The 21,321-nt window shown below is 43.9% G+C and overlaps 1 protein-coding gene across 1 annotated transcript in view; it reads left to right on the plus strand.

The window, feature by feature from the left end:
* Positions 1 to 224: 224 nt before the first annotated feature.
* Positions 225 to 21,321, plus strand: part of LOC124625774 — a 103,878-nt gene continuing 82,781 nt past the window's right edge. Inside the window, exon 1 of the mRNA XM_047149215.1 lies at positions 225 to 325. Within this exon, the coding sequence (XP_047005171.1) occupies positions 243 to 325 (83 nt within the window). The 5' untranslated portion in view covers positions 225 to 242. The remainder of the gene's footprint in view (positions 326 to 21,321) is intronic.

Here is a 21,321-nt window from a genome sequence, read left to right on the forward strand (position 1 = left end):
GAGCCATTCATAACCGCGCAACTGACAGCGAAAGAACGATCCTCGGACTAGGCGAGAGTGTACGCAGGCCCGCAGAGCTAATCACGTAGAGAGCTTCGGTCGCCTGCCCCTCGTCTGGCAAATTGTGGTGGCGGTGACTGGCGGGTGGGTGGCGTCGGCCGGCGCCCCGGCTGCCGGTATATAAGGGGAGCCGGCGGCGGCACAGTGCACAGTGGTTCGGCCCTGGTCCCGCCCTCCCAGCCATGACCGCCGCCGGCCGCTCGTTTGCAGTCACTCTCCTGCTGCTCCTGCTGCTGCTGGTAGCCGCCAGCCGCGCCTCCGCCAGGTAGGAGGGAGGAGCATCTCTGGTTTCTGGCGGACGAATCCCTCTCGACAGTCCCAGACTTTTCAGCCAGGCGGACCCGTAGCGTCACAAGCTTCATAGAGCTACACAAGCCAGAATCACGACTCGTGGAATGTACGGGGGACGTTCTGTAAGCAATGCAACACTTTTTTTCCTGAAAGCAGGTTGGATTTATTCAGGCTTCCAATACAACATGTTATTCTCGGCTCTTCTGGCTACAAAATCGTATTTCTCTACATATTCTCCGTTCAACGGTACTGCGTTACAAAGGCCTGTATTACAACGGATGCTAAAGTATCGATAAAAATATGTATCAATATGTCTCAGAGAATCGATATGTTTCCGACGCGTATAGCGATCTATCGATATCAGAAAGGCAACATTGAGTGCCAATATTTTTATTTTGTATTACATTTTTTCACGATTTTCGCCACATATTTGAAGTTGCTCTTTTGAAATCGTAGTAGAACATAATTTTACTTTCACTGTGTGAAGTAGTCTTGCTAATTCTTGAGCTCTTATAACGTTCAGTCTCTTTCTTTGACTGTGTGAAGCAAGTATATGTGCCCAAAAGAAGTCCGATTGAACTGGGTGGGGGGGGGGGGGGGGAGGTGCGAATGAAATAATAAGATTTCCGATGTGGAGAAATAGCACACCAACAACAACTTTCAACTCAACTAGTGCGCTATCTCTTGCCGTCGGCATTCTTCAGGAACAGTTGCTGGAAATTATGAACAAAAATCTAAATGGCAAGATTGGTCTTTGCGATGGGCGGCGACGTGTAAGGGGAATGCTGACGTAATCGGGGCCTCTTTCAGCAATTTTAGTCTTGCAAGTTTCGGAAGAAAGCTTCTGTGAAATTTGGAGAGTAGCAGATCAGGTATTGCCGGAATTAAAGCTGTGAGAACGGGTCGTCAGTCGTGCTTGGGTAGCTCAGCCGGTAGAGCACATGCCGGCGAAAAGCAAAGGTCCGGAATTGGAGCTTCGGTCCAGCACACAGTCTGAACCTGCCGGAAAGTTTCTTACCTCTTCTACTGCAGTCTCTTTGGTTTCCATATTTCTGGGGAAGGTAGTATATACCAAAAGAAGACAAACGTGTCTAGTAAACATTGGCTCTAAAATGCGTGCCTTACGAGCTACGAGCACTTGTGAAGAGTTGCCTTCACAGTAGCGAAGATGAACAATTGCTCGTAGGTCGTAAGGTATGTATATTAGAGCCCTAGATTACTCCACCTTTTTGCTTCTAGTATCATGTTCAATCAACTGCATACGCCTTTAACTATGATACGACCTGTATATACAGGGCGTCGCTCCTAAGATTAGTCAGGAACGTTTTCTCTGGTGTTTTGGCAAATATTTGCAATTTCATTTTCAAACTGTGTGGATGGAGACGGCCCAAAGAAATACAGCTCTTGACACCTTTCACGTGACGTCCAGTGTCGGCGGAAAGCGCCTGTTTGTTTTCTCCGTTACAAATGAAATGGTTTCTTAAGCAGCATTTTAACCGCTCATTCGATAGAGCGGTTCTCAATTAGTCTCACACAATATTCATTTTGTCGATATGTATTAAGAGCGACAGTATAACCGGAAGAGTAACTGGTACTCCAGCAGCGACTGAGCAGCGCGCCTGCATGGCGATAGCAGGCAGCAACGCACAGGGCGAAGGTGTCGCTGTTGTACTGGTTTGTTTTTCGTGTGTTACTGTCCATGTTAATACATATGGATAAAATAAATGCCGTACTAGGATGTTCTGTGACCACTCTATCCAATGGGCCCACAAAAATACGCTTTAAAAATCATTTATTTGTAACGGAAAACCAACGGATGGGAGAGCACTAAAACACAGTTTCCATGGCATTTTTTTCTGTCTCTCTTTTTCTTTGTTCCCAAATACCTTTCACATATTCACTGCATTTGTTCTTCCTCTCTTGTGTCCACTTCTTTCCTGTTTTTTTTTCTCTTTGAAAGTTTACTGAAATTTCTGTTTTCTGATTTTTTTCTCTGTATTTTTTCCTGTTGTCATATCTTCTGTGAAGATTTCAATTCCCTTCAGGCAGTTGATTTCTGCGATATTACTTGTCACTATGTTAAAAGTCTTCTTGGTCAGTCTATTTTCGTTCATCCTATGTATGTGTCTGAAGAAATATGCCGTTCTTCTCCTGATGATATTACATAAATGACATTGTGGATAACATCGGAAGTTCACTGAGGCTTTTTGCAGATGATGCTGTGGTGTATCGAGAGGTTGTAACAATGGAAAATTGTACTGAAATGCAGGAGGATCTGCAGCGAATTGACGCATGGTGCAGGGAATGGCAATTGAATCTCAATGTAGACAAGTGTAATCTGCTGCGAATACATAGAAAGATAGATCCCTTATCATTTAGCTACGAAATAGCAGGTCAACAACTGGAAGCAGTTAATTCCATAAATTATCTGGGAGTACGCATTAGGAGTGATTTAAAATGGAATGATCATATAAAGTTGATCGTCGGTAAAACAGACGCCAGACTGAGATTTATTGGAAGAATCCTAAGAAAATGCAATCCGAAAACAAAGAAAGTAGGTTACAGTACGCTTGTTCGCCCACTGCTTGAATACTGCTCAGCAGTGTGGGATCCGTACCAGATAGGGTTGATAGAAGAGATAGAGAAGGTCCAACGGAGAGCAGCGCGCTTCGTTACAGGATCATTTAGTAATCGCGAAAGCGTTACGGAGATGATAGATAAACTCCAGTGGAAGACTCTGGAGGAGAGACGCTCAGTAGCTCGGTACGGGCTTTTGGTGAAGTTTCGAGGACATACCTTCACCGAGGAGTCAAGCAGTATATTGCTCCCTCCTACGTATATCTCGCGAAGAGACCATGAGGATAAAATCAGAGAGATTAGAGCCCACACAGAAGCATACCGACAATCCTTCTTTCCACGAACAATACGAGACTGGAATAGAAGGGAGAACCGATAGAGGTACTCGGGGTACCCTCCGCCACACACCGTCAGGTGGCTTGCAGAGTATGGATGTAGATGTAGATGTAGATGATTGTAATCGTCTCTGTCTGTTCGTAGAGTTCTTTCGACGGTTTCTTTATCCAGGTCACATCTTTCTGAACCCACCCGTGGACCTTTCTAGTATTTTCCTGTCTTGTTTTTCTATTTCCTTGATTTTCGTTCTTCACTTCCAAAACACGTGGATCCAGCAACGCATACATTCCGAAATAAACACGTATTTATAGGAAGGCGTGCGTGACGCTTGGCTGCGAATATTAGCACTGTCGTTGCATTGGCGATCCGTCAAATGTGTCGGCAGGGTATTATGATGTCTTACTCACAGTACTCTACCAACCGTTAGGTGATCTGCAGTCACATGTGTGGTTCTGGTCGTTAGTTTTCGTCATGTTTGTGTGCATTATTCTACTGTACTGTCAACCCTGGGTGCATTATTATGGTGTTTTACCTTCTTTCAGACGCGGATTCACTTACGTGTTAACTGTTACTGCGCTGTCTGTACGTACAAATGGTGTGGTACATTTATTTACATTTTCTCTCTTCCGCCACTTGTTAGCAATGGAAGCCTACTACTCGACAAGTGCAATGGTGGATACGATATTCTGCTATGGTTTAGAAAATGGACTTAGCCTGCCATTCCATGTCCCATACACTGAAAAATATCCAGAGTGCCCTCTGATAAACTGTTCGAGACTTTTCCAGCGTCTGAGGGACACAGGTACCATTGCATCTCGGAATACGGGCAGTGGAAGGCCAAGCACAGTCCGCAAAAACCCTGGTACCAGCGTGCGACTATTAGTAACAGAAGAAGGTGAGTGGTTCTTCGTAAACAATTGCTGTAGCCATGTCATCTACAGCGCGTTCAGGCCCTTAGGCCACAGGATCATCATGGCAGGCGGCGGTTCTGCCAGCGGCTGTTGCAGAAGTGTGTCGCAAAACCACTGTTCCCATCAAAGATTTTATTTACCCATGAGGCAGGTTTCACAAGAGATAATATTGCGAATTTCCATAACCAGCATGAATGGACAGATTGGCCAGGCGGTTCTAGGCGCTACAGTCTAGAACCGCGCGTTCGCTACGGTCGAAGGTTCGAATCCTGCCTCGGGCATCGATGTGTGTGATGTCCTTAGGTTAGGTTTAAGTAGTTCTAAGTTCTAGGGGACTGATGACCTCAGAAGTTAAGTCCCATAGTGCTCAGAGCCAATGGACACATGTAAACCCCAAGCAGCTCAGTAAAGAGGCATCAACACCGATTCTCAATCAACGTAAGAACAGGCGTAGTTGGTGATAGATTAATAGGGCGATACGTAGTGCCTCAAAGGTTAACTGGGGCGCATTATCTGGACTTTATCATTAATGTATTGCATATCGTGCTGGAGATTGTGCCATTGCAGCAACGAATACAAATGTGGTTCATGTACGATGGTGTCCCAGCACACTTTTATGACAGTGTGCAAAGATATCCGACACAGACATTTGAGGACCACAAGTTGGCTTGCTCGTTCCCCAGACCTCAATCACCTACACTTTTGGTTATGGGGACACTTGAAGGAAGTGATCTACGCCACGCCAATCAACGATATGCGGACACCACAGGGTCGCATCTTCAATGCGTGCCAGCCGATGTAACAACAACCCGGTATACTTCAAAGGGTGCACCATTCCTTACGCCGGAGCGCAGAGGGGCGCATTGTCATGAATGGACTTTACACTGACCACCTCCCCTAAGCACGTATTTGTCTCAGAAAGTATGCATTTCAAGACTCATGTTTACTGGACTTAGTTTTCATGCTTCGATGATACTACCACCTCTTCCGCGGTCTTCGAAAAAGCAGTGTCTAAATTCGATTGCAAAAGAGAGAGAATCCAAATTCTGGGGAAAAGATTAGTAACCTAAGGTTCTACTTGAAAGTAATATGGAATAACGTATAATGTTTGTTAGTGATCTTGGGTTAGTCTGCTCTGAAGTTGGCCTAAAACAAACCACGACAAAAGAAAGATCGTCATGAACGAATGGACACCGGAGGGAAGTACGTTTGCTGGAGATGTACAGGTGGAAAGGGCCACAGGATACGTCTATGTCGGTCAACTGTCGAATATAAAAGGAGACCCAAAATCAGAAATATTTCAACGTATTATATTAGTTTGGAAAGCTTATGGAAGACACTCTTCAGTTTTGAAGTCTAAGTTGTTAGCTGAGCTGAAGAAAACAGCTTTTGACCAATGTATACTGCCAGTAATAACTTATGGCCGTGAGACATGAAGATTAAATGAAATTATAGTTAGTGAAGATTATATGGGTAGATCATATAACTAATGAGGAGGTATTGAGTAGGATTGGGTAGAAGTTTGTGGCACAATTTGACTAGAAGAAGGGATCGGTTGGTAGGACATGTTCTGAGGCATCAAGGGATCACCAATTTAGTATTGGAGGGCAGCGTGGAGGGTAAAAATCGTAGAGGGAGACCAAGAGATGAATATACTAAGCAGATTCAGAAGGATGTAGGTTGTAGTAGGTACTGGGAGATGAAGAAGCTTGCACAGGATAGAGTAGCATGGAGAGCTGCATCAAACCAGTCTCAGGACGGAAGACCACAACAACAACAACAGTTGATCATACAATGTAAGCTTTCACTGCCGGTATTGTCTTCATTTAAAACTTCCGGGCTGATAGGCCGTGGTCGAAGTATAAAACTCTCTCCTGACGTTTCGTCTCCGACTGCGGGAGACATCCTCGGAGGTATAGCGGCGAACTGCCGGATAGATACGACAGAGAACTGAGAAAGACAGTCGGACTGAACTGGCGACGGGAAGCTCAAGATCGGCAGAAATGGAAGAACCTGCAGGGATCAAAGGCAATAATCTTAACCAAACGAAGAGTTCTTATGAAATGGAGTCAATGATTTTCAATTTACAATTTAATCACGCCGGTGGCATTGAATAACGCAACTCTTGCAAATGTTTTTCACTTCAACATTGTTAGCTTTTCAGTCCACAGAAAATAAAGTACAACAGCTATGTTAAATTAAATGGCGCTACCTACTTCTTTAATGACAAACTCATTCATTTCATTAATTTACATTGCACTTGTGAATCGCAACATAAGAATGTTGAAAGCAAATAGATCTCTGGCACCAGCTACCGGTTAGAAATCGGTCACTCTGCGCACTGAACAAAGCCCTGCCGCTTGTTGGTTCACCGACGCTGCGAAGAGGAAACTCTGCGCCGCGCCAACGCACACCACACAGCGTGCCCTGACATCTGGCGGCTGGAGCGGAGCGGAGCGGAGCGAGTGACGAACAGCCGGAGGGTGCAAATGTTTGAACGCTGTACTTTCCGCGGGTCATAACTGCGTACTATCTATCAGTCTACCGCAACAAGATGTTCCAACAAGCCGAGCGCGAAAACACGATTTTTCAGGGAATTATACCTCGGGTTTATGGATCACACAGTTAAGGGATCACCTGTTTTGGATAGCTCTTGGTGTAGCTATAATTTTTACACTCGTCGAAAGAACGGGCATACTGTAGCTATCCTAAAGTTTAGGATACAAATTTAAAGACTTCCTCCAGCCCTTGCAAAGAGAGCAAGCATTAGGTATGGTCTACGGCGGACCACAGGCGGCTTATAAAACCAACATTTGTTAGTGGGAGGTTCCTGGGGATGGACACTTCTGTAATTCCTATTCATGGCAGACCTTCTAAATTTTTATTCTTAAGATGATATTCTCGGGAAACTTCAAAAATTTTTTCGGTATCATTATCTGTTACCAACTTCTAGAGGTTAATATTGCCGTTCTTATGCAGAAAACCATCCAAATCAAGTTTTAACCGTCCTTGGTATCGCCTTTCGGAACGTTCACTTCTATCATTTTTATTCGTGGAAAATATTCGAAATTTGTACCATATCTTTTTAAGCTGATGTTCTCAGGGAACTTTGAAACTCTTTTCGATATCATAACCGCTACCGAGATCCGCAGGTTCGAAGTTATAGTACTAATGCAAATAAAATAAGCGTGTAATATTCCGGTCTGAGGCGTAAATGTAGTTTCCTGACGTATTGAGGATATGACAAGCCTTGCAGGGCCATCGCTAGAGTTCTGAGGTCACCAAACTATTTTTCAAGTCAGCATTTTCTCACCAATAAAACTTTATGACGCGCTGTCTCTGTACAACGAGTGCTTCACCCTTATAGAAATATGCCCAAAGAACCGCTGCAGTAACAAAAAGTGGACTAAAATGTTCTTTACATGCCTGAAAAGAGCTGAAAATGACTCCCAAAAATTATGTAAAACTGGAAAGACTACAAATTCAGTAAAACTTTTATAGTAACATTTTTAGTCTTTTAAGATATAAATCACAAGTCGTGCGTATTATATGACCCAAAAATAAAAATAAATAAAAACCCGAAACAAAAAGAACATACGTAAGTCAAATAAGGGAAAATCACCCAACAGCTAAAAAAGTAGTGCATTTAAAACAGGAGAGCAATAATAAACCAAATAATAGACATATACTAATCAGAAGTGAAACAAACGATTTTGTGTTAACCTTACATTTTCGCACGTCTTTGTTGTTTATACATACCAACGTATACAAATAAACTGTCGAAACATTATTTCCTATAGAATTATAAGCAGCACACTGGGGTGCTGCAGGAATAAGAAGGGAACTAACGGAAAAATGCCCATGTCGGAGCATAAACAAGGCAAATATGTTCCCCTTTAAAAGACTCTGACAGAAAAGTGGGCAACCAACTGCCTCAGTTCCTATTTCCGGACCAAAAATTTTGGCTTACTATCACACTCTTGCTTTTTGTGTTAAAAGAGAGTAGTAGAAAGACAGTGTCGTGGAAGAGAGACAAGATAATGCCAGAAGAAGAAAAAGACGGAGGAGAGGTCGATTATTGGAGAGAGAAAGTGGCAGTGAAAGAGAAAGAGAGACGAAGGCAATACTAGTGGAACCCAAAGAGAGATTTCGATGGTCAGTGACAGACAACAGCATTAGGAGAGAAAGAGATAGAAGCAGTGGAAGTAAAGTAGAGAGAAGGCGATGTAAATGAAAAACACATATGAGTGAAAACAGTAGATAGGTTTGGGGATTTGGATCGTCCAATACTGCCGAACTTTTAACACGTAGCAAGAGAGGAGTGTGCATTTAGAACCGTAAATTTAATCAAGTGGGTATAGGGGTAAAAGTAGGTTCTATCCTCCAGAATTTGTGAGGTGCTGTGGTTTGGTGGAGACGGAGGCTGTGGGAAAGAAAGGCAAAGCGAGATAGTGTAAGCGAGAGAGGACAAAAATGGCAGTGGGATACATTTTAAACCAATGAGAGAAAAAGGAGATAGATTTTTGGGTGGAATGAGGGTTGTGACAGTTCTTTCCGCACTATTCTGCCAGAGACTTTTAAAGAGGAACGTATTCGCCTAATTTGTGCTCCAACGGATGATTTTTTCCACTAGTTAAAATTATGGGGCAATTTTGTGCACAGTATCGATTGTTCGGGTTGATAGCCTGCAATTTTTTTTTTCTCCTTAAAATTTTACGTCCAGTTGGTGATGTTTCTTTGTTGGACCACTGTTCAGTCCCTCACATCGGTTTTCTGGGAAACTGCATTCCTGGAGAGCGAAACCAGCTAGCAGTTCGCATACTATTAGACATGAATATGAAACAAATCTTGTTCGAAAAATTATCTTGTGTTTTAATGTTCCTGCTGATACACATTGTTCAACTAAATAACGCACTAGAGTCATGGTGGCACAGTCTGTCGAATGTGGTCATAAATTTCCACTTACAACATTGCAGTAAGATCTTTGCCTTCCAGTAGACTGTAACCCTAGGTACTCTGAAGGTCTCTAACATATTGAAACGTCCTGGCAGATTAAAATTGTGCTTGACCGCGAGTCAAACATGGAACTTAGGAAAGTGTTGTGAGGACTGAGCGATCAGCGTACGACTCACGGCCCGCCCTCACGGCTTTACTTCCGCCAGTAGCTCTTCTCTTACCTTCCAAACTTCGCACATGGTCTCCCGCTTATCTTGTGGGACTAGGCCTGGAAGAAAGGTTGCTGAAGAGAAATCCCTTAACTACAGCCTAGGCCAATGTTTCCGGAATTAGTCTGTCTCTCTGTGGCTCAATGGATATGTCACTTGGCAGAGCAGTTCCCCACGAAAGGCGAAATCCGAGCTTGGAGTGTCACTCTGGCACGCAGTTTTACTCTGTCAGGAAGGTTCAAGTCAGCGCAAACTCTGCTGCAGAGCGATCGAGCGAGGAAGCGTAGTGATTCGCATTGGACTCGCATTCGGGAGGACGACGGTTCAAACACGCGACGGGCCATCCTGATTTAGGTTTTCCGTGATTTTCCTAAATCTCTTAAGGTAAATGCCGGGATGGTTCCCTTGAAAGGGCAGGGCCGCTCTCCTTCTCTGTCCTTCCATAATCCGAGCTTGTGCCCCGTCTCTAATGACCTCGTTGTTGACGGGACGTTAAACACTAATCTCCTCCTCCTCAATCCTCCTCCTCCGACAGCAGAGTGAGAATCTGTTCTCAAAGATATTAGTCATCCGTGTCAGCTGTCTCCACTCGATGTGCTGAGGACTTAATCATTCCGAGTGTAACCACATCCATGCGTCATACATTATGGAGAATTTTCGCCTGTGGGTAGAACAGAGATATTGTACTTTATGTTACGATAAAGAAGTCATAGAGTTCCAGAATTTGTGAAATCTGACTACTCTTTGTAATTTTGAAGTGAATTACTTCCGGTCTTGTAACAGTGATTTTGAATGGACTGGAAGCTTCCAGACCATGGTCTTCCCACTGGTAGTACTCTTGACATGCAGCTACGATAGCAAAACATAACGTAGTTGTTTTTAATGCGATTATTTTTTGTTCGGGTAGCTTCAAGGACTTTAAAAAAGGCATGAAAAAACCTGACAACTGGCACATAACATTCGATCATTTGCATTATAATTTCTGCATACACTCCTGGAAATTGAAATAAGAACACCGTGAATTCATTGTCCCAGGAAGGGGAAACTTTATTGACACATTCCTGGGGTCAGATACATCACATGATCACACTGACAGAACCACAGGCACATAGACACAGGCAACAGAGCATGCACAATGTCGGCACTAGTACAGTGTATATCCACCTTTCGCAGCAATGCAGGCTGCTATTCTCCCATGGAGACGATCGTAGAGATGCTGGATGTAGTCCTGTGGAACGGCTTGCCATGCCATTTCCACCTGGCGCCTCAGTTGGACCAGCGTTCGTGCTGGACGTGCAGACCGCGTGAGACGACGCTTCATCCAGTCCCAAACATGCTCAATGGGGGACAGATCCGGAGATCTTGCTGGCCAGGGTAGTTGACTTACACCTTCTAGAGCACGTTGGGTGGCACGGGATACATGCGGACGTGCATTGTCCTGTTGGAACAGCAAGTTCCCTTGCCGGTCTAGGAATGGTAGAACGATGGGTTCGATGACGGTTTGGATGTACCGTGCACTATTCAGTGTCCCCTCGACGATCACCAGTGGTGTACGGCCAGTGTAGGAGATCGCTCCCCACACCATGATGCCAGGTGTTGGCCCTGTGTGCCTCGGTCGTGTGCAGTCCTGATTGTGGCGCTCACCTGCACGGCGCCAAACACGCATACGACCATCATTGGCACCAAGGCATAAGCGACTCTCATCGCTGAAGACGACACGTCTCCATTCGTCCCTCCATTCACGCCTGTCGCGACACCACTGGAGGCGGGCTGCAGGATGTTGGGGCGTGAGCGGAAGACGGCCTAACGGTGTGCGGGACCGTAGCCCAGCTTCATGGAGACGGTTGCGAATGGTCCTCGCCGATACCCCAGGAGCAACAGTGTCCCTAATTTGCTTGGAAGTGGCGGTGCGGTCCCCTATGGCACTGCGTAGGATCCTACGGTCTTGGCGTGCATCCGTGCGTCGCTGCGGTCCGGTCCCAGGTCGACGGGCACGTGCACCTTCCGCCGACCACTGGCGACAACATTGATGTACTGTGGAGACCTCACGCCCCACGTGTTGAGCAATTCGGCGGTACGTCCACCCGGCCTCCCGCATGCCCACTATACGCCCTCGCTCAAAGTCCGTCAACTGCACATACGGTTCACGTCCACGCTGTCGCGGCATGCTACCAGTGTTAAAGACTGCGATGGAGCTCCGTATGCCACGGCAAACTGGCTGACACTGACGGTGGCGGTGCACAAATGCTGCGCAGCTAGCGCCATTCGATGGCCAACACCGCGGTTCCTGGTGTGTCCGCTGTGCCGTGCGTGTGACCATTGCTTGTGCAGCCCTCTCGCAGTGTCCGGAGCACGTATGGTGTGTCTGACACACCGGTGTCAATGTGTTCTTTTTTCCATTTCCAGGAGTGTAGTTATTTAACACAGTGATATATGTATACTATTACTGCATGCATATCATATGTAGTTAACTAGCAGTTGTAGTATAGATGACCAAATTTTAATCTTTGTTCTGGGTATAATAACCACCTATTGACATTAATGGGCACGTAAATGTGACTTTTTACTTTCATTTGCGCAACATTGTTAATATAACGTATCATCTAATGCGACTGCGAAAGGATATGTTAGTGAAAGAGAGTGCAAATGCAATGTTTATACTTGAACACTGACCCCCATAGTCATTATGTTAAAAGTGTGTCGTGATGCATATGCCTATGCAAGAAAAAGATGCTTTCTGGAGTGTGACAGTAATATGCTTTCTTTTATCTTCAGTATTGCGGCGAGCTCTGATTGTGTTGTTCCTAGAACAGAACATTCTGTGGTAAAAGGTTAAATGAGACAAAAACCTACAGTCATTCCTTTTGACTTGTAAATTATCATCTTTCTCTTCGTTTGTTGGCGCCAACTATTAATATTCACTGAGCAGACAAACGTCATGGGACAGCGATATGCAGATATACAGACAGATGGCGGTATTATCGTGTACACAATGTATAAAAGGGCAGTGGGTTGGCGGAGTTGTCATTTCTATTCAGATGATTCATGTGAGAAGGTGTCCGACGTGATTATGCCCGCACAATGGCAACTAAAATACTCTGGACGGGGAATGGTAGTTTGTGTGGTTCAAAATGGTTCAAATGGCTCTGAGCACTATGGGACTCAACTTCCGAGGTCATTAGTCCCCTAGAACTTAGAACGACTTAAACCTAACTAACCTAAGGACATCACAAACATCCATGCCCGAGGCAGGATTCGAACCTGCGACCGTAGCGGTCTTGCGGTTCCAGACTGCAGCGCCTTGAACCGCACGGCCACTTCGGCCGGCAGTTTGTGTGAAACGTACGGAACACTCCATTTCTGAAATCGTTAGGAAATTCAATATTCCGTGCTTTGCAGTATCAAGAGTGTGCCAGGAATACGAAATTTTAGGCATGAGCTCTCACCACAGACAAAGCAGTGGCTGATGGCCCTCACTTAACGACTGAGAGCAGCGGCCTTTGCGTAGAGTTGTCAGTGCTACCAAACAAGCAACAGTGCGTGAAATAACGGCAGAAATCGATGTGGGGCGTACGACTATCGTAATCGTTAGGAGAGTGGGGCGAGATCTGGCACTAATGGGCTATGGCAGCAGACGATCGACGCCAGTGCCTTTGCTAACAGCACAACATCGTCTGCAGCGCCTCTCCTGGTTTCGTGATCACATCAGTTGTACTCTAGACGACTGCAAAACCGTACCCTGGTCGGATGGGTCCCGATTTCAGTTGGTAAGAGGTGCTGGTAGGGTTGGAGTGTGGTGCAGGCCCCACGACGCTATGGATCCTAGTTGTCAACAAGGCACTGTGGGAGCCGGTGGTGGCTCCATAATGGTGGGGACTGTGCTTATATGGAATAGACTGGGTATTCCGGTTCAACTGAACCGATCATTGACTGACAATAGTTACGTTCGGCTACTTGGGAACCTATTGCCTCCACTCACGGACTTTGTGTTCCCAATCAAGGATGGAATTTTTACGGATGAATATGAACCGTGTCACCAGGCTACAACTGTTCATGATTGGTTTTATGAACATCCCGAACACTGCGAGTGAATGATCTGTCCACCCAGATCGCCTCGCATGAGTTTCATCGAACATTTATGGGACATAAACGAGAGGTCAGTTTGTGCACAGCACCCTGCACTGGCAACACTTTCGCAGTTATGGACTGCCATTGTTTCTGCAGAGGACTTCCACTGGCTTGTTGAGTCCATGCCACGTCGAGCTGCTGCACCACGTTGGGCAAAAGGACGTCCGACACGATATTAGGAGGTGGCCCATGACTTTTGTCACCTGTGTGTATAAAACAAGTCCTGATTGCATCACTTTGGTTAATATTGCAAGACACTTTGTCAAATACAACTGTTTCTAGTTTGTCGACTCTTTGTGTCAGCATACGGCAGGAATTTGGTGTGGCACTGTGGAAAGGTCAGAGTGAGAAACAAGACACTAACGGCAGAGTCCACCCACGATACGACGGCCGATGCACAGTGACTAGTTTTTATCTGAAGCGCTGGGAGAGTTCATTCGCTTGTTTGGAAGATGAGGCCAATATTATCTGCCAACATTCGACTAGTCGGTGACTAGCTCAGATGACACAATAGAGGCGCACGTCCTGTAACTTTTCTCAACTGATTTTACAGAAACTATTTCGTGAAAAACTTATAACTTTGTATGTCAGCTTCATCATGACTTACTCGTCATTTCCTTAACGATCATAGTTATTGTGATATTTGCATTTACTTGAGAAACTGCGCAAAATTCGAAACGTTTTTGCGATGAAAAATGGGAGTCGATATCATTTTACTTTTGGTGTATTTTACATAATATGGTGCTGCTTTCTCCCCCCATGAACCATGGACCTTGCCGTTGGTGGGGAGGCTTGTATGCCTCAACGTACTGTAGGTGCAATCACAACGGAGGGATATCTGTTGAGAGGCCAGACAAACGTGTGGTTCCTGAAGAGGGGCAGCAGCCTTTTCGGTAGTTGCAGGGGCAACAGTCTGGGTGATTGACTGATCTGGCCTTGTAACACTAACCAAAACGGCCTTGCTGTGCTGGTACTGCGAACGGCTTAAAGCAAGGGGAAACTACAGCCGTAATTTTTCCCGAGGGCATGCAGCTTTACTCTATGGTTAAATGATGATAGCGTCCTCTTGGGTAAAATATTACGGAGGTAAAATAGTCCCCCATTCGGATCTCCGGGCGGGGACTACTCAAGAGGACGTCGTTATCAGGAGAAAGAAAACTGGCATTCTACGGATCGGAGCGTGGAATGTCAGATCCCTTAATTGGGCAGGTAGGTTAGAAAATTTAACAAGGGAAATGGATAGGTTAAAGTTAGATATAGTGGGAATTAGTGAAGTTCGGTGGCAGAAGGAACAAGACTTCTGGTCAGCTGAATACAGGGTTATAAATACAAAATCAAATAGGCGTAATGCAGGAGTAGGTTTAATAATGAATAAAGAAAAGGTAGTGCATATAAGCTACTACAAACAGCATAGTGAACGTATTATAGTGGCCAAGATAGACACGAAGCCCATCCCTACTACAGTAGTACAAGTTTATATACCAACTAGCTCTGCAGATGATGAAGAAATTGATGAAATGTATGATGAGATAAAAGAAATTATTCAGGTAGTGAAGGGAGACGAAAATTTTATAGTCATTGGTGACTGGAATTCGACAGTAGGAAAAGGGAGAGAAGGAAACATAGTAGGCGAATATGGATTGGGGCTAAGAAATGAAAGAGGAAGCCGTCTGGTAGAATTTTGCACAGAGCGGAACTTAATTACAGCTAACACTTGGTTCAAGAATCATAAAAGAAGGTTGTATACATGGAAGAATCCTGGAGATACTAAAAGGTATCAGATAGATTATATAATGGTAAGACAAAGATTTAGGAACCAGGTTTTAAATTGTAGGACATTTCCAGGGGCAGATGTGGACTCTGACCACAATCTATTGGTTATGAACTGTAGATTAAAACTGAAGAAATTGCAAAAAGGTGCTAATTTAAGGAGATGGGACCTGGATAAACTGACTAAACCAGAGGATGTACAGAGTTTCAGGGAGAGTATAAGGGAACAATTGACAGGAATGGGGGAAAGAAAAACAGTAGAAGACGAATGGGAAGCTCTGAGGGATGAAGTAGTGAAGGCAGCAGAGGATCAAGTAGGTAAAAAGACAAGGGCTAGTAGAAATCCTTGGGTAACAAAAGAAATATTGAATTTAATTGATGAAAGGAGAAAATATAAAAATGCAGTAAATGAAGCAGCCAAAAAGGAATACAAACGTCTCAAAAATGAGATCGACAGGAAGTGCAAAATGGGTAAGCAGGCATGGCTAGAGGACAAATGTATGGATGTAAAGGCTTATCTCACTAGGGGTAAGATAGATACTGCCTACAGGAAAATTAAAGAGACCTTTGGAGAAAAGAGAACCACTTGTATGAATATCAAGAGCTCAGATGGAAACCCAGTTCTAAGCAAAGAGGGGAAAGCAGAAAGGTGGAAGGAGTATATAGAGGGTCTATACAAGGGCGATGTACTTGAGGACAATATCATGGAAATGGAAGAGGATGTAGATGAAGATGAAATGGGAGATACGATACTGTGTGAAGAGTTTGACAGAGCACTGGAAGACCTGAGTCGAAATAAGGCCCCGGGAGTAGACAACATTCTATTAGAACTACTGACGGCCTTGGGAGAGCCAGTCCTGACAAAACTCTACCATCTGGTGAGCAAGATGTACGAGACAGGCGAAACACCCTCAGACTTCAAGAAGAATATAGTAATTCCAATCCCAAAGAAAGCAGGTGTTGACAGATGTGAAAATTACCGAACTATAAGTTTAATAAGCCACAGCTGCAAAATACAAACGCGAATTATTTACAGACGAATGGAAAAACTGGTAGAAGCCGACCCCGGGAAGATCAGTTTGGATTCCGTAGAAATGTTGGAACACGTGAGGCAATACTGACCTTACGACTTATCTTAAAAGAAAGATTAAGGAAAGGCAAATCTACGTTTCTAGCATTTGTAGACTTAGAGAAAGCTTTTGACAATGTTGACTGGAATACTCTCTTTCAAATTCTAAAGGTGGCAGGGGTAAAATACAGGGAGCGAAAGGCTATTTACAATTTGTACGGAAACCAGATGGCAGTTATAAGAGTCGAGGGGCACGAAAGGGAAGCAGTGGTTGGGAAGGGAGTGAGACAGGGTTGTAGCCTCTCCCCGATGTTATTCAATCTGTATATTGAGCAAGCAGTAAAGGAACTTTGAGGTTCGCCGATGACATTGTAATTCTGTCAGAGACACCAAAGGACTTGGAAGAGCAGTTGAACGGAATGGACAGTGTGTTGAAAGGATGATATAAGATGAACATCAACAAAAGCAAAACGAGGGTAATGGAATGTAGTCGAATTAAGTCGGGTGATGCTGAGGGAATTAGATTAGGAAATGAGACACTTAAAGTAGTAAAGGAGTTTTGCTATTTGGGGAGCAAAATAGCTGATGATGGTCGAAGTAGAGAGGATATAAAATGTAGACTGGCAATGGCAAGGAAAGCGTTTCTGAAGAAGAGAAATTTGTTGACATCGAGTATAGATTTAAGTGTCAGGTAGTCGTTTCTGAAAGTATTTGTATGGAGCGTAGCCATGTATGGAAGTGAAACATGGACGATAAATAGTTTGGACAAGAAGAGAACAGAAGCTTGGAAATGTGGTGCTACAGAAAAATGTTGAAGACTAGGTAGGTAGATCACGTAGCTAATGAGGAGGCATTGAATATGATTGGGGAGAAGAGAAGTTTGTGGCACAACTTGACTAGAAGAAGGGATCGGTTGGTAGGACACGTCCTGAGGCATCAAGGGATCACAAATTTAGCATTGGAGGGCAGCGTGGAGGGTAAAAATCGTAGAGGGAGACCAAGAGATGAATACACTAAGCAGATTCAGAAGTATAGGTTGCAGAAGGGACTGGGAGATGAAGGAGCTTGCACAGCATAGAGTAGCATGGAGAGCTGCATCAAACCAGTCTCAGGACTGAAGACCACAACAACAACGGTGCTGCTTATGAACTTCAGCTAACGTACTGAATTTTTCTTTAGATATGGAGGTATCTGTGACCAATCTCAGAAAAACTGATCTCTTAGCACTCTCATTTGTGATTGCATCCACCAGCGAAAAAGCCAGAATGAAATATCCGTAACATTCCTCACATCTCATCAACGATTTGAGATACACAAATCCGTTTTTGACGAATGCAAAGAGGAGAGTGTTTTGCCATATGGTTCTTATGTGGAACTTCATTATCTGCTGTGTTATTACACTAACTACAGACTTCTTCGATGGAAGAATATAATTTTTAAGAGCCATCTATTTTCTGCTGGAAAAGTGCTGAAGGCTTTGGGACAATATAAGGAAAAATATTACACATTTATTTTTGTAGCAAGGATGTGCTTTTTTATAAACTATTAACCGTCCTTGTCCTCAGTTCCTTACTTCATAAACTTAATGAACCACTGTTTCAGAATTATCTCACAACTACGTTTGCCCAACATATTAGTAAGGTGAGGCAAAAGAAGCAAATTTTAACATTGGAAGAAGAGAAATGTAGGTATTCTTCAAAATTCGCCACTCATGGCGTTTCTCTAAAAGCTACAAATGTTTAGTAATTCAGGCGAAAACAAATCGCTGCTTTTCTCCCTTTCTCAGTGATATTCTTTTTACATACTAAGAAAAACAGAGGTAAAAGTAGATCTTTTTGGCTGGAAACCATGCAAGTGTGGGCGTGGAGGGGATCCACTAAATATTTACAGAAGATGCGAGTATAGGTTTTCGTTTAGAATGGTGCTGCCCCCCTCCCCAACGTTTGACATCTCCCCTACGGCGCCTGCCCGCAGCACCCACCACTACCACCATCCCCACACTTGCTGTACTTACTGCGCACAGTCTAGTGGATGAATTTTAGGATTAAGCCTGGGAAACAACTACTGACGGCCAAAGTACAGATGATATAAAATGCACACTGGCTACAACAACAAAAACAATTCTGGATTAAACAAATTTGTTAATATCGAACATAAATTTAAATGTTCGAAATTCTTTTCCGAAGGTATTTGTCTGGAATGTAGCCTTGTACCATAGTGAAAGGTGGACAATGAACATTTCAGACGAGAAGATTCCGAAACGTGGAGTTACATAAGAATGTTGAAGATTAAATGAATAGGTTGGATAACTAAAAAGGACATCGCAATTTATGTCACAGACGGGACTAAGAGAAGTGATAGTTTCATATGACATCCTGAGGCATCAATGCTTGGTCAAAGAGGGATGTGTTGGGGGTATAGACTGTGGAGGGAGACAAAGGGATGAATACAGCAAGCAGATTCAAAGGATGTAGATTGTAGTAGTTACGCAGAAATGAAGAGATTTGCACAGGGTTATCATTGTGAGCTCCATCAAATCAAACAGTGAAAGCCACAATAAAAAACAACAATAACAACAAATTCTGACTAGATTATATAAGTGAAAACTAGGGCGAGTTAACCAAAATACATGAAGAACGTGGTCCTGTCATCGTCAAGTTAGAGTGGGCAGCGTAGAAAATTTTCTGAAGCGGATAAGTTATTTTTTTGGTTTGCAGCTGCCGAACTATGGAATCAATTTTTCTGCCATTCGAAAGAATTTTAGAAGAGGATTTCAATGACATACCTCGCTTCGAACTTCATCAAATAGTAACAAGCGCCGCAAATCAGTGCGCTGCCGCCAGGAGAAAAGGGGACGCAGACGTGTACGACTGTATGTAGAACACAGGCAGACTACTTTCGCACAGTTAAAAGAGGAACATCACGTAAGTGTTCCATACCAGTGTTCGCCTTCATCTTCAACAAGGGGGACGCTCACGTGGAAGTCGTTACAGAGCAGCGTCACTATGACCCGGAGTAGGAAGTATTAATGACAGAATACACATTTTCATTATGGAATTTTGTAATATTGAAAGAGATGATTATACCTTTTTACAAATAAATGTGTTTGTTCCCAAAACCCGCCCAATAAGGAAACTGGGGCCGGCCGAAGTGGCCGTGCGGTTAAAGGCGCTGCAGTCTGGAACCGCAAGACCGCTACGGTCGCAGGTTCGAATCCTGCCTCGGGCATGGATGTTTGTGATGTCCTTAGGTTAGTTAGGTTTAACTAGTTCTAAATTCTAGGGGACTAATGACCTTAGCAGTTGAGTCCCATAGTGCTCAGAGCCATTTAAGGAAACTGGAACATGGAAAGCATAGGACATGGACTTTCAGATGCGGTAGTGCCGTATGGCGATATTACGTCGACGCGACTCCTCCGCCGTTGTTACTTCCTCTGCCATTTCTCTTCATGACCCGTCGGGGAACTGAGACGATCCGCGCGCTGCCAGTCGCAGGTACACTTTTGTCTCATCTTCCCGTTTCGTTTTTCTGCAAACAGTAATAGGTTCGAAGCACACAATGCTCCTGTAACGTTTAATATCAAACGCAGCTCCGGCAAGGAAAATTTCAGTTGGAGGTGGATGGTTTCGTATGCGTGTATACTAAAAAATTCTGAACTTGTTGTTGTTGTTGATGGTGAGGGGATGAAGTGATGCAGCTCTTCATGTAACTCTACCCTTGTGCAAGATGCGTAACAACTGCAACCTACATCCCATTGGACCTTGTTTCTATAATGAAGCCTCGGTCTGCTAACAATTTTCAACCGCACACTTCTGTCCATTACCAAGCTGACGATTCTTCGATGCAATAGGATCAACAGACCACTGCTTTTAGTCAAGTTGTGCCACAAAATTCTTTTCTCTTCCTTTCGACTTAGTACCTTTTATTTGTTATCCACTCAACTCATCTCATCCCCAGCGTTCTTCAGTAGCACGACATTTTGAAAGCTTCTGTTCTCTTCTTATCGGAACTGTTTCTTGTGCACGTTTCAATTCTGCACAAGGCTACACGCCATACGAATAACTTCAGAAAATTATTTCTAACATTTAAGTTTATACCGATGTTAACAAAATTAACTCCTTCAGAAATTCTTTACTTGTTGTTGCCAATCTCCGTTTTATATCTTCTCTGCTTCGGCCATTATCAGTCATTTTGCTGCCTGGTTAGCAAAACTCGTCGACTACATTCACCGTCCCAATTCTTCATCTAGTTCATCCTTCAACCACTTTCAAAGCCCTTGTCCATTTCATTCAACTGCTCTTTCTAGTCCTTTGCCGTCTCTGACAGAATCGCAATCCCGCTGCCAAACAGTAAAGTTTTCATTTCTTCTCCATTTAGAAAATTCTCCTTGGTTTCCATCACAGCTTGCTCAGTGTACGAAGTAAATAACAGCGGCTATAGGCTAGAACCCTGTCTGGCTCCTTTCTCAGCTAATGCGTCTCGTGCCCTTCTACTCTTTATGACTACAGAATGGTTTCTGTACAAGTTGAAGATAAATTTTCACTCCTTATTTATTGTTCGTGCTACCTTCGTAATTTCAAAGAGGTTATTCGAGTCAACACTGCACATATCTTTATCTTTCCAACTTAGGTAATTTGTAATTTTAGTCCCAAAGTATTTCGTTGAATTTACAGCTTTCATATTTGTGTGACTTATCGCGTAATCGAAATTTAGCGGACTTCTTTTAGTACTCACGTGAATAACTTCACACTTTCCTTTATTCAAGGCCAATTTCCACTTTTCGCACCATACAGGTATCATATCTATCTCATTTTGCAATTCCTTTTGGCCATCTCATGACTTTACAAGATGGTAAATAACAGCATCATCTGCATACAATCTAAGACGGCTGCTCAGATGGTCTCCTATATCGTTAATATAGACCAGGAACAATAGAGGGCCTATAACACTTCCTTGAGGAACACCGGATATTACACCTGTTTTACTCGATGACTTTCCGTCTATTACTACGAAC

Source organism: Schistocerca americana, chromosome 8 (genome assembly GCF_021461395.2).
Source record: "Schistocerca americana isolate TAMUIC-IGC-003095 chromosome 8, iqSchAmer2.1, whole genome shotgun sequence".
In the NCBI taxonomy this organism is placed as follows: Eukaryota; Metazoa; Arthropoda; class Insecta; order Orthoptera; family Acrididae; genus Schistocerca; species Schistocerca americana.